At 40.5% G+C, this 13,571-nt stretch overlaps 1 protein-coding gene across 1 annotated transcript; it reads right to left on the bottom strand.

Annotated features, from left to right (window-relative positions):
- Positions 1-77: 77 nt before the first annotated feature.
- On the bottom strand, positions 78-11,756 carry LOC117458923 (short transient receptor potential channel 2-like). Its single transcript, XM_034099662.1, has 14 exons — positions 11,742-11,756; positions 10,664-11,356; positions 10,384-10,584; positions 10,118-10,282; positions 9,351-9,525; positions 9,075-9,275; positions 8,311-8,473; positions 8,108-8,200; positions 2,359-2,551; positions 2,147-2,274; positions 1,996-2,068; positions 1,786-1,903; positions 725-1,294; positions 78-658 (listed from the first exon to the last, which is right to left on the bottom strand). Exons 1-14 carry the CDS (start codon positions 11,754-11,756, stop codon positions 465-467), a joined length of 2,982 nt encoding a protein of 993 aa, XP_033955553.1. The 3' UTR covers positions 78-464.
- Positions 11,757-13,571: the final 1,815 nt, after the last annotated feature.

The following is a 13,571-nucleotide window of genomic DNA, read 5'->3' as shown; positions in this document are numbered from 1 at the left end:
TGATTTTTAATGGATATCTATTTTCGGAATAAATTAATTGTATTGCCTAAATCTGACGAGTTTAAAATATTGGGGAATTAAAGATAACATTTGCCAAACAATGTTTTTTTAATTAACTTTTTAAGAAGAAAGTCAAAGGCTTTCTGTGTTAGAGCAAGATAAGGTTTCTTCTTATTTCACATACAGGTTTCTGCTTACTGATTTTCTCACATAACTAAACAAGCTAAATGAATTGTGTTTTGCGTTACGCAAGATGAAAAGTCAGATAGCACTTTCCAGTCTGCAGTAAATATGAAGCTAGAGCATTGGATTACCTTTTCACAACACGGGACAGCTGCTCTAAAGTTCATTAATTAGCACATTATATTTAGTTGTAGGTACAAAAACAGAGAAAACAAATTACAATAGGCAAGGATACATTTCCCAATATGTGTAATTTGTCACTTTTAAATAATTATAAATGTCTACGGCCTCACTACCGTTCCTCCAATCGCCCCGTCCCCTTCTTCTGACCCGAAGCCGGTGTCCTGAGAGAGGCTGCTTCCTGTTGGGGAGGGGACGGTTGTTGTGGCTCCAGGCTTTGCATTGCCCTCTTTGACAGCCATTTTCCCTGTCGCTTCATGTTCAAACTTTTTACCTTGCTTCCACTTTGGCTCCACTTTCTGTTCTTTCAGCTCTGCTTCTTTAAACTTGTTCATTGCTGACTTTGTTTCTGTCTTTTCACTGTTGACTGTGTCAGGAGTTGTATCTGAGTGTGTTTCACTCACCTTCCCCCCTGTCAGCTTCTCATCTTCCTTTCCTTTTCCTGCCTTGGGTTTAGACTCCTTTTCTACATGATTCAAACTTGTCCCTGCTACCACTTTAACTTCATGTTCAGTATTTTCTCTATTGTCTGCTTCCATCTGCTCTTCCTTCTGATCCCCTACCTCAGTTTTAGCTCTCCCCTCTTCCATCTTCACCACATCACAGTCCGTCACCTGCTTCGATCCTTCTGCTTCACAATCGCCAACAACATTTGGATTGTTATCTGTTTCAATTTGACCTGTAACCCCTTCTTTCTCTCCATTGTGCACTGGCACTTTGAATGATGAAGCATTCTCATCTGGTTTGCTGTTAAATCCTACAAAATTGTTTTTGGCACCAATGATGTATTTCCCCAGAAAAGAGGAGCCCTCATTGGTCAGTAGGTCACTTGCTGGGTGTCTCTCCTCCGTCAGAAGCTGCTGGACCACCTTGATGTCCCCGTGCATCCTGCTGACCGTTTTGGTCAGCAAAGTGATCCGATTGCCGATATCTGAGGGAAGAGAAAACTTCCATCACAATACGGCATTGGAGGCACTTTAAAGGGGCCCCATTATGCAAAATCCACTTTTTCAAGTCTTCTATACATAAATATGTGTGTATCCCTCCCCCCCCGTCTGAAACGCCTTCATTGGACACCTTTGTTTTCTTCTGTAACATAGTGACATCACTATTTAACACTAACACTTCTATTGGCTAGCGCTCCAACCCAATGTTCGTGATAGGCTAAGGGGCGGGATATCTCTAAGCGGCTGACCAATCACAACAGAGCCGGCCAGCTAACCAATCAGAGCGGACTGGACTCTGGTTTCAGACAGAGGGTGAAAAGAGGTGCTGCAGCACAGCAGTATGAGAAACAAATCCCTTTTAGATAAAAGGCATTTCTATCATTTATCATTGTAAGGATCTTTATTAAATAAGAAAGATGGAACCCAACAGAACTCTCAGACATTCCTGTGACACGGTTATTTCATCCTCACGTACCTTTCCTCTTGTTCTCCTCGAACTCCCTGCGTGCCGACTCAATGTAGCGCTGCACTAGCGCTCTGATCACCTGCTGCCGGTACGGTATCTGGTCCTCTTCAGGCTCCTTATCATTGCTCTTAAAACACATGACATCACAGCGTTTAGCTAATATTATGAAGAATATTGTTTTTTTCTAGTCACACTGCTGAATATGAGCATTACACTTACCATAGAGGGAATAGGAGGATATTTGTTCTCAGCATTTGAAGTGAAGCAGCAGAAGATTTGTCTGAAGAGACCTCTGGAACAGAATCCAAAAACAATAAATAAAGACGAACATTTAGATGAGTCAGCAGTTTCCATTGTTTTTAAAGCTCACCTTAACATGTAGTAGAAGGCTTTGGGTGAGGGAATGATGTTGAAGGGCACGGGAATGGTGAGGCCCTCTCTGAAGTAACTGAGGTACAGCTTGGAGCGGGCAAACTTCCACTCAACGTCTGCATCATCCTGAGATAGAAATGCTCGGATGTTAGCGACAGTCGTTAGTTTCTGCCTATCTTTCAGGTCTGACAGAAGAAAATACCGCTTTACCTCAATTTTCTGGAAGGTGTTGGTGATCATGGCGATAAGCATGTTGAGCAGGACGATGACGATGACGAGGGTGAAGATGCCGTACATAATCCTTCCTACAAACTCCGCCACCACAAACTGGGGCATGTCCACGTAGTCCTGGTTAGCCACGCCAAACATGGTCCAGAAGAGGAAGTGGAACGTCTCATTAAACCTGCAGCAAAGCATGATGGGTCGGTTTTCATACTCCTTTAAATGGACATAACTATGCTGAAATATATCATGTACATTATTAGTTTTAGAAACTGTCTGATGTTATTTCCTGTGTTGGATTTACAAATGGAAGATTTTCTTGGGCAATTACAACGTTATTAAAAGTATAAACAAGATGAAACTTGCTGGGTGATGTGAAATTAAAAAGATCCTGTAAATCCTTATAATGACCTCTCCACAAACTAGTATCTCAACATAACCTATTAACTTATTTTCAGATACTAAGTCTTTATTTTGACCAGGCTTCTAGTAAGTGTACTACAAGTCATTCATTTAAGAAGGTTCCTCTATATAATGACTGACAGGACCTTTTTTTAAAATCACATTGGGGTAATGGACTTCAATAGCAAAGAAATAAAACATATTCTTTGGATTATTTTCAATTTTCTACTTTCTACTGTTTTTTTCTATTCCTGTTATTAAAGATAATCCGGTTCAGGGACTTTCTTTGACTGATTTTGATCATTATGATAAGCTTGAATGACTGTGTGACAAATCAAGCCAGCAACAATATGGTACTGTGTTCACCTTGCAGCTGTAAGAACAACACGTTCTCACTCCCATCCCGTCATATATTGACGGACGGTCAGGGCCCCTCCCCGTCGCTATATTACGTACAGGATACCGCTTGCCCGTCAGGCTTATACGGGCAGGGCGTCCCATAGACCTTCATTGCGGACAGCGGACCCCTTGACCGTCAGGCTTCTACGGGCAGGGCGTCCCATAGACCTTCATAGACCACGTGATCAACAACGATGGCCGACCTTCGTGTTATTCACGGTGGAAAATGCCTATTTTAAGGTTCATTTGGCCATTAAAATGCGTTTTGATGTCATTTTATGCGAGTAATGAGTTTTTATTTCTGATTATTTGTGCAGTACATGTACATGATGTTTAGTTTGCTAGTTATGACGAAGATTACTTCATGAATGTGTACACATTCATGGTTGCTAAGGTGGTTGCTATGGACGCTGCAACAGCTCCCAGACCACGTGATCAACAACAATGGCCGACCTTCGTGTTATTCTCGGTGGAAAATGCCTATTTTAAGGTTCATTTGGCCATTAAAATGCGTTTTGATGTCATTTTATGCGAGTGATGAGTTTTTATTTCTGATTATTTGTGCAGTACATGTACATGATGTTCAGTTTGCTAGTTATGACGAAGATTACTTCATGATTGCTAACGTTTTTTTGGTGGAAATGTGTTTTTTCACAGCTAAGTCACCCTCTGTACTTGGACTTATTGGGAGAATCTAAAGGCAAGAACATCCCAAATATTCATTTAGGTCTTTATTTTAGACCTTTAGTGTTGCCGTCTGTGAGGAAAATACATGGGGCTCAGAGCCTCGTATTTTTAAAATCTTTTTTTCCTTCTAATTTGTTATTCTTTTCAAAATAACACACTGTTATTTACTCACCAATAACACACAATTATCCTTGCTTTTATTTATTGGTTTAATTCCATAATCTCGGGCTTTTTTGGCGTTCGTCAGGAACTGAATTTAAAAATAAAAATAACCGGAAACAGACGTAGGCCTATAAGGGACATTTCGAGCATCATTGCGATTGTCAACATTTTTGAGTTTAGGATGGCCGAAGACACTACACTACCCATAATCCCCAGCTATCGTTTAGGACTACAGTCCCCATGATTAATCTTCAAGGTCTGGGATTGGATGTTGGAGTGGCAGTGCGCCAAGGTTACGCAGAGCGTCAAACAGCTGTTGAAATGGAACGAAACCACGCCAGACTATCCAAAACTGGAATCGAACGCCCCCCCAGAACTACACACTACACTATTGTGTTTCGCAAAATGTTCTATGGGACGTCTCTACTGAACGTTTTCGTTTTTCCCACAATTAGAAGTTGCCAGTATTAAACACATTGGTGTTATCAAATGTAAAACATATAATTAATAAATGGGTGAAAATCGCTGTCCATAATGCGCAGCATCAATATATAGCATTAATATATACCCACATGACAGCTCATTGATACTTTGTAATTCTACTCCACTACAATTCAGAGGTTAACCTGGTATTTTTACAAACAACCCTTAAATCAGACTTTAGTTGCACCTGAGTAAAATTCAGGGAAGGTGATTTTCAAGTGCCAACAATCAGGAGAGATATTTGATAGTTGGTGCTTGAGAAGACTAAACATGTATCTGCAATTTACATTAATGGAAACGAGTAATAAAGTATATTAATTACTCGTTATTCTCTACTAATAGTTAATTAAAGACTATATATTATGGCTATTTTGCACATCCTTTTCAAGATTTCAAGATTTTAAAGGTTTATTGACATATCATATACACAACTACGGTGTAGTTATGCAATGAATGAAAAACTTGGGTCACAGGTTCCTCAACAGTGCATTACAAGACATCTATCAATATGTGTGTACCTCCTCCATTAAACTGTCATATTCTGCACATTTCTTATTCTATCTACATACATAAGAGTATAATCCATATGTATAATTTTAGTTAAAATAAGTGCTTCAACATAGTTAACATTGCAGGAAAGCAATATATTAGACGTTAAGTACTTTGTCAGGCTTAATATTTATCTGTAGATAGATACCCCCAAAGTTTTTTTCTTATTTAAAAGAAGACCTTAATCTGTTATTTAATGTTTAAATAAAGGTTAATTCGTGTTTCTGTTTTGCACCTCCTCCTATTAATATCTTTGTATATCCTGCACTAAACTGTTTTATTGTAGAGATCACTTATAGTATCTTCTTGATTTTTTATATTCTATATTTCTATCACAGACCTTCTACTTTCCCCCTATGAAAGTATATGTACTCTTAATATTTTTTTAATCAAATATAACACATAAAATCAATAATTCAATAACGTGCTTTAACCACTAGGCGGCAGTGATGTACCTGAACGCGTTCAATGAACGCGTTCATATTTTGGGCAAACGTGAACTAAACGTACTGTATTTCCGCTAGATGAACGTAATTGAGAACGCGTTCATTCTTAGCGCTCTATAACGGCGTTCAAAAGTGCGTTCATTCTCAGCACTGTATTATAACGGCGTTCAAAAGTGTGCCAGATTTCATATGCCTTTCAGCCGAAAACCCAGTTAAAACACACCGTAAACAGGCTTCAAAATAATGCGGAAAACCACCCAATCTGGCAACAGCAAGCTGCCTGTGACGCGTACGCGCCTGTCACCCTTGGCTGTCGCACTAAAATATAAATATACTAAATATATCAGACTCCTCACAACAAACAATGTGGAACCGCGGAACAGGCGAGCATTGAATGAATGAATGAATTAGTATGGACGAAGCCGAGAGCAGCTGCACCAGCACTCGCTCAGAGTGAGACTCTAGTCTATGGCGTCGGCGTATGAGCATTTAAAAGAGTTTTATGTTAAAGTCAGTACTGACTCAGACGGAAAAAATCAAACGTTTGCCTGTAAACTGTGTCCGCCCGGTTTCAAAAAGAAAGTCCGTACATCGACGACGTCGACAACAAACCTTAAACGGCACATTGAGAATAAGCACACGACTAGCCTTTCACGGTATGTGCGAGTGGCGAAAAAAAAAGAGAGCCAAAACAGATCCACTACCACCCAAATCCCATTAACATCGTACAGGAGACAAATAATAGCTCGCAGCAACGTATTGAACAAATAACTATAAACTATAAATTAGTTCATTTTTGAAACCATGAACTTTAGTTCAAAATGTTGAATTATGAACTATGAACTGAACTAGTTCATTTTAAAATGTGTGAACTGTGAACTGAACTAGTTCATGTAGAAAGTGAACTTTCCCAACACTGCTAGGCGGTGCACACAAGGTACACACAGCCATAATAACTTTGTATTATTAGTGTAGGACACTGTATGTACAACATCTGAAGATGTGTAGTTTTATTCATGCTTTCACATAATTTTACAGCATATTGCTATACTATTTCAGACTCAGTATTTACATTCTTACATTCAAAATTCAATCCAATTCAAATCAGTAATATCTTTAAAAACTACAAGTCCTTTTATATCAGCTGTGCACCGTTATGGTGTAAATATAACCTATCTATGAATTATATCAAATGTAAAAGTCAGCCGAATTAGTGTTGATACTGCAAGGAGACGTATTGTATGAAGAGAAATTGAAGATGTTTTTTAATTGTTGATATATTTATGATCCACGTCAAGTATTCAGTTTCGGCGGCATTTCTTCAGTTTTTCCAAAGGTCTTCTCATCAGGGCTCTATAAATAAAGAACTACGGCAGATCTGTAATATGTAATGCAGCCGAACCGTGTATTACAATGCCGTTATGTGATGACTTTCAACGAGAAAAGCAAGAGCACTCGGAATTAAGTATTATTTTATTCTTTTAAAATGTTTTCCGGATTTCATATAATATAAACACCAAATCCCAGCATGCTTTGCGGCTAAAACATCCAATCAGCATAGCTGAGGATCTTGGGTAATCGCTCGAAATGCCTACGTCTGTTTCCGGTTATTTTTATTTTTAAATTCAGTTCCTGACGAACGCCAAAAAAGCCCGAGATTATGGAATTAAACCAATAAATAAAAGCAAGGATAATTGTGTGTTATTGGTGAGTAAATAACAGTGTGTTATTTTGAAAAGAATAACAAATTAGAAGGAAAAAAAGATTTTAAAAATACGAGGCTCTGAGCCCCATATATTTTCCTCACAGACGGCAACACTAAAGGTCTAAAATAAAGACCTAAATGAATATTTGGGATGTTTTTGCCTTTAGATTCTCCCAATAAGTCCAAGTACAGAGGGTGACTTTGCTGTGAAAAAACACATTTCCACCAAAAAAACGTTAGCATTCATGAAGTAATCTTCGTCATAACTAGCAAACTGAACATCATGTACATGTACTGCACAAATAATCAGAAATAAAAACTCATTACTCGCATAAAATGACATCAAAACGCATTTTAATGGCCAAATGAATCTTAAAATAGGCATTTTCCACCGAGAATAACACGAAGGTCGGCCATTGTTGTTGATCATGTGGTCTGGGAGCTGTTGCAGCGTCCATAGCAACCACCTTAGCAACCATGAATGTGTACACATTCATGAAGTAATCTTCATCATAACTAGCAAACTAAACATCATGTACATGTACTGCACAAATAATCAGAAATAAAAACTCATTACTCGCATGAAATGACATCAAAACGCATTTTAATGGCCAAATGAACCTTAAAATAGGCATTTTCCACCGTGAATAACACGAAGGTCGGCCATCGTTGTTGATCACGTGGTCTATGAAGGTCTATGGGACGCCCTGCCCGTAGAAGCCTGACGGTCAAGGGGTCCGCTGTCCGCAATGAAGGTCTATGGGACGCCCTGCCCGTAGAAGCCTGACGGGCAAGGGGTACCCTGTACGTAATATAGCGACGGGGAGGGGCCCTGACCGTCCGTCAATATGTGACGGGATGGGAGTGAGAACGTGTTGGTAAGAACAGACTCCTTTAATCATACCTGCCAAGATGTGGAGAGAGGACATAAGGAACATAGACATTGTTGATGCCACAGAGGAAGGCTGTTCCGATGATCATCAATACAAACATAAATCTAAAAAAGAAAGAAAAACATTCTCATCAGCTCTGTGAGGTGCTCTGAAGCCCCCCTCAGTCAGTGATCAGTACAGAAATGTGCAGAATTAAGCTTCAGGATGTTTATACCTCATCATGTCATCGATCATCTTCCCTATGGAGATCTGCAGAGTTCCCAGGGACTCGTGAGCTGGCAGGATGTAGGCCAGCCGCGTGAAGCTGAGCATGCTGGTCACTGCAAACAGAACCTCGGCCAGCAGCTGGGGGTCCTCCTGACGCCAGTCCTCACGCACTGTGGGACACACAGTCAGACAGAGAGCCAGGGGTAAGGGAAGTAGTGAGCAAAAGCTGGATAAAAGCGACTTGGATTACAATTCACACGATGTGAGAGAGTTGGCAAATGATTTAGTTTGACTGTTGTTAAACAAAGACCCCATTCACTGTGATTTGTCAAACTTTCCCCTGTCTTTCGATTCTTCTATTTAATAATTCAAGGTCACACAGGGTGAATAATTGATATGCAAATGATCATTTTGTGTCCTAAGTGTTCATTTAAGAATTCAGCTATTTTGGATGAATGCTCTTATCGTATCATATTTGGATCTTATATATCATTACAGTAAACAGTCATTATTCTACTGTAAATAATTAAATTTTACATCCTGTTTAGTTTTGTTCTGTTTTATGTATGTACACATTTGTCTTATTCCTGCAAATTACTTTAATCAATTTCAATTGCATTTGTTGCACTTTTTTCTGTTAAATCTGTTGTGTGTTGCATCTTTGTAGGAGGATGATGCTCCTGATGATGCTCCTGATGATGTTCATAAGCAAAACTACTGCTGTCTGCATATGACAAATAAAGTATTTTAACCTTTGAAACATTTTCTCACCAGCCTGAGTGAAGTAAGCGCACTCCTCTGTGACATCATGCCCATGGCACACGAATAAGCCTTTGAGCATGATGAGCAGACGTAATGCGAAGGAGGCCAGATACATGCCGAGCACCATCACGTCCAGGCAGTTCCACCAGTCCAGGAAGTAGCTGCGCAGCCCCTCGATCCACACCTCCTTACACTCGTACCAGAAGAACCCTGCGGGAGACCCCTTAGTGTTAAACACTGAGTTTCCTGTGTGTCCTTCAGGCATGGTTACTTTAAGGAACTCACCGACCACCCACACCATGTGGAAGGAGCTGTGCAGCATGTCCTGATGCCGGGAAGCAAATGTGGTTCGATACATCTCCATGGTTATTGACTCTCCCAGTAACGTGATGAGGAACCACAGGTAGGAGGCTGAGTGCAGGAGGAACTTGATCACAGGAATCTTTAGTAACTTTCCCACCTGGTGAAAAACAGAAAGACGATTTTAGGGCCAATATACACATGCATGAATGGATCTCTGAAGGGGCCCATGTGGAGAAGGCCAAGAGGTTGGGGGGCCTACTTTTTTGAATGCCACTCAGAATGAAATGTATGGCCAATTTTTTTGCTAAATGTTACCGCCATCTAGATCTGCGTGACTTTTATGCAAGACACATTTGGTAAATACATTTTAAATATGTTAGAGCTTACCAATTATTTTCAAAAATACAAAAAACTACTGATAAAAATATGTGTTCTATGTCTCAGTATATATAATAGTTTGGAAATATAGATTTAAATCTAAATACCAGTCAGGACCTTTTTATTTGTTTAATTAAATAATAAAAAGCATTTAATTATATTTTAAAGATCTATAGGAACCCTATAAGAAATACAAAATGACTATAAAACAAAAAAAGACTGTGTTTTGCGTCTATAAATGGACAGGGTAGGGGGCCCTTAACTAATTTGTTCCCAAGGGTCCATTGTCTCATATTCTGTGCACATGCACGTGTGTTAATCATATTTTCCTGTATTTCATGGCAGTCTGTGACATTTTCGTGTGATGTGACCTTTGACTTTGGAGCGACCCAGTAGACGAGGCAGAGGAAGGGCATGGTGAGGAAGATCACCATGGAGACAAACAGCTTCCAGGCCGTCCTGCTGCCCCGCCATCCAGCCAGGTTCCCGCACCAGATAGAGGAGAGCACCTGCTGGCAGATGGGGTGGGCCACAAACTTCCACAGAAACAAACACACAGAGAGGGAGGAACACATTATGGATTGAATCTTCTTACTTTAATCCTCTCTGACTGACCGTAGTGTCTGCATCCAGCTACCTGCTTCTGGTTGAAGTTGACTGCGAGCCGCAGGCGGGACAGGTTGGGGATCCCCTCATCGAAGGCCTGCTCCTCCAAGGAGCCCTGGCTCTCGTCTCCGCAGCTGTTCAGGATGGTGGTCACCTCGCTCTGGTTACGACACATGCCCAGCAGCTCCACGGCAAACTCCTGGCAGAGCTCCTCCAGGCCCAGGTACTGAGGCTGCAGGAGGAGAGTCAGGTTACAACACAGACAGCCAACATGAACAGGAAGTGAGGAACGTGTTCCAATATCACCGGACCTTGAACTCTGGCTCTTTCTGCGAGAGCATGCGGAGCTCCCTGCTGAGAGTGAAGGCTCTGAGCATGGCGTCCTCAGAGGTGACGGACAGGTAGGCGCGGCTGGCGATGCCGCGGTAGGTGTTGATGCGAGACAAGGAGAACTTCAGCAGATCGTACTGCCGGCCGTTACGACACTCCAGACAGATGCAGGATATCTTGTGCGGCCACGGGATGACGTGCCCTTTCCGGGTGAGCATGGTGACAATGTCGTACAGGTCCTTCTGGCAGGCTAAGGTCAGAGGAGTCACACCAGGAGCAAACTGGGAGTTGTCAATTGACTGATCAAAGATGGCCTGGGAGAAGGAGCGCACGTCCATCTTGTTTCCTTTCTCCTGGTCGAGGCGGTCCAGCAGGCGCTTCACCACCCGGGGCTGGTTGGTGTCCACGGCCACGAGCAGGGCCTCGTGAATCTGCCGGAAGTCGAACTTGACCCCCTGCAGGAGGACATCCATGCAGCTCTCGTTGCCCAGGCGGATGGACAGGTTGAGGGCCTCCCTCCACTGGCGGTCCTCTGACTCCTCCAGCCGGCGGAGGATGCCGTCGCCGGTCTTCAGCAGCCCACGAAGTTGCTCTATCTTTCCCTCCTGGATGGCAGCGATGAGCTCCGGAGGGAAGCGCATCTTCCGGTTCATTATCTCGCGCCATTGTTCTGGCTGAGGGACAGGACAGCAGAACCAGGTGTGCATTTAGACATTTTATGATTTTAAAGTCAGATTTCATGGAGGAAAAAACTAACTTCCAATTAATTTTCATACGATAAAGCCTGAATCTGAGACAATTAAAGGATCAATAAAAACCAAGGTAGATTTTACAAATGATATCAAGTAAAAAAACAACTAAACTAAATGTTCAAACAGTTATTTTATTACTGTTAACAGATACTCGAGTACAGATGTATCCCCACATCATAACATAAAAAAATATATACAATAACAGTTTAAATGAAACTGGAACAAAAGAGATGTACATTGAACCTTTGGCCTAGAGTTATCTACTTAAATATTTTTAACAAACCCAACTGTATACAACTTTGCTTACCGTGAGGTTTTCCATCGCTGATGAAAAAGAGGACAATTTTGAGCAGTATATCCTTAACTGGGGACAGTATCACATTCTCTGGATACATCAATTACATTTCTTATCCCAGCAACTGTAGGCTTCACAAATGAAGTAGAAAAATATGAGTAGGTTGCAGAAAGAGGAGAACTGAGCACTTGGGTGTCCTGCGATCATGTTCCACCGTCTGACTACATGAAAACAGCACCAACAACCTCAATAACACACTTTCACCCCCCATGGGGCGAGGCCAATTAAAAACATAGTCTGTTTAAAGTGTCTCATGCTTGGCTGGTCCCAAACCAAACTGTTTCTGCGTTGAAACATACATTAACTCTGGTCTCCTGTTGAAAACAGTGCCATGTTACAATTAGGGAGGCTGTTACTGAGCAGGCAGCAGCTGTCAGAGACGGTCCCAGAGGAGAGTCCACAGCACGGGGAAAACAAGGAGCTGCAAGCGAAATATATACTGACATTTTTCTTCCACCTTTCTGTTAACATGTTAAGCTCTTATCCTCTCTGCTTTGATTACTTTACTGGCTCTTTGTCAGTATAGTAAGAGTCAAATGAACTGTAGCCTATATTGAGTGTGGTAATTATTTTGTGGTTTGGATGGCGATGGCACATATTTGGAAAGGTACTTGGGCCTACATTTTTTACAAACCAATCAATGAATTAGCACAGAAAATAATCAGTAGGCCTATATTAAATCACAGGAAATGTTATCATTTGTTGCAGTCCGGTACAAAATTGTAAACAAAATAGAGCTCAACCAATAAATATCCACATTAATAATACTCTAATTATATAGTATATAATATACAGTATACATATAGTATATTAAATATAACTACATCACATTGAAAAAACTGAAACGTTAACCTGAATTAAATACATTATGCCAACAAATGTCACATTAGGTGTGTGTATTAGTTTAGTTATATATTAATATTAAGTTGAACTTAATATATTTTATTTAAACTTAATATTATTTCTTTAACTAACCTAATACAGTTATGTGAAATGTGTTGAAATGTTTTCAGTGCAGTCAGAGGGGCCAGTTTATCTGTATTGAGTACATTTACTTTTTTGACTGATTATACTTTTATCTAAGCAATATTTCAACACAAAAACTGAAATGTATTATTTGTACAGTGTGGAATTAATACTGTAAGTATTTAATAAGCACTGTGTTAAATGTGTTACTTTTAAAGGATGGCCAATTTTCGGAAAATTCTATTTTTAGTCAAGCTCAGCCAAATATGACCATGTGACATGTTTCTCTTTATGTCTGTGATCGTGTGTGGAAGTGAATCCTGTAAAAGGACCGTATAGACCTAACGCTATTTTGTTATGACTGCAATTCTAGAAATACAGAAGATGATAAAACATGACTGGTGGCAAATAATGACTCAAACAAATGTATATTCTTGCTAGAAGGTTTGGCTAATACGGGTTTGGTTAGATTCTGGATTTGAACTAAAATAAAGATGTTCTTCTCTCTCAATTTGTCTGGGCCTGATCATAAATAATCTTGGTTGAGATTATTTGAGTCATAAAACGTATTTAATGATTATTTTAGCCTTTGGATGGGAAATGGGGCCCTGTGCAAGAGCTGACCACAATAAAAGAGAAATGTGCCATGTGAATCCTGAAAAAGAAGAACTAAAATTAGTCATGTTTCTTTTTCTGAATATTTCATCATAGGAAAACTTGCCAAATTCTCAAAAGACAACACAACCCCTTAGAGCAGGGGTTCCCAACCCCCGGTACCGAGCCGCGGAGGTGTCTGCCGGGCCGCGAAATAGCTGT

Source organism: Pseudochaenichthys georgianus, chromosome 14 (genome assembly GCF_902827115.2).
Source record: "Pseudochaenichthys georgianus chromosome 14, fPseGeo1.2, whole genome shotgun sequence".
In the NCBI taxonomy this organism is placed as follows: Eukaryota; Metazoa; Chordata; class Actinopteri; order Perciformes; family Channichthyidae; genus Pseudochaenichthys; species Pseudochaenichthys georgianus.
The sequence above is the reverse complement of the archived record's forward strand: the minus strand, read 5'-3'. Positions and strand labels throughout refer to the sequence as shown.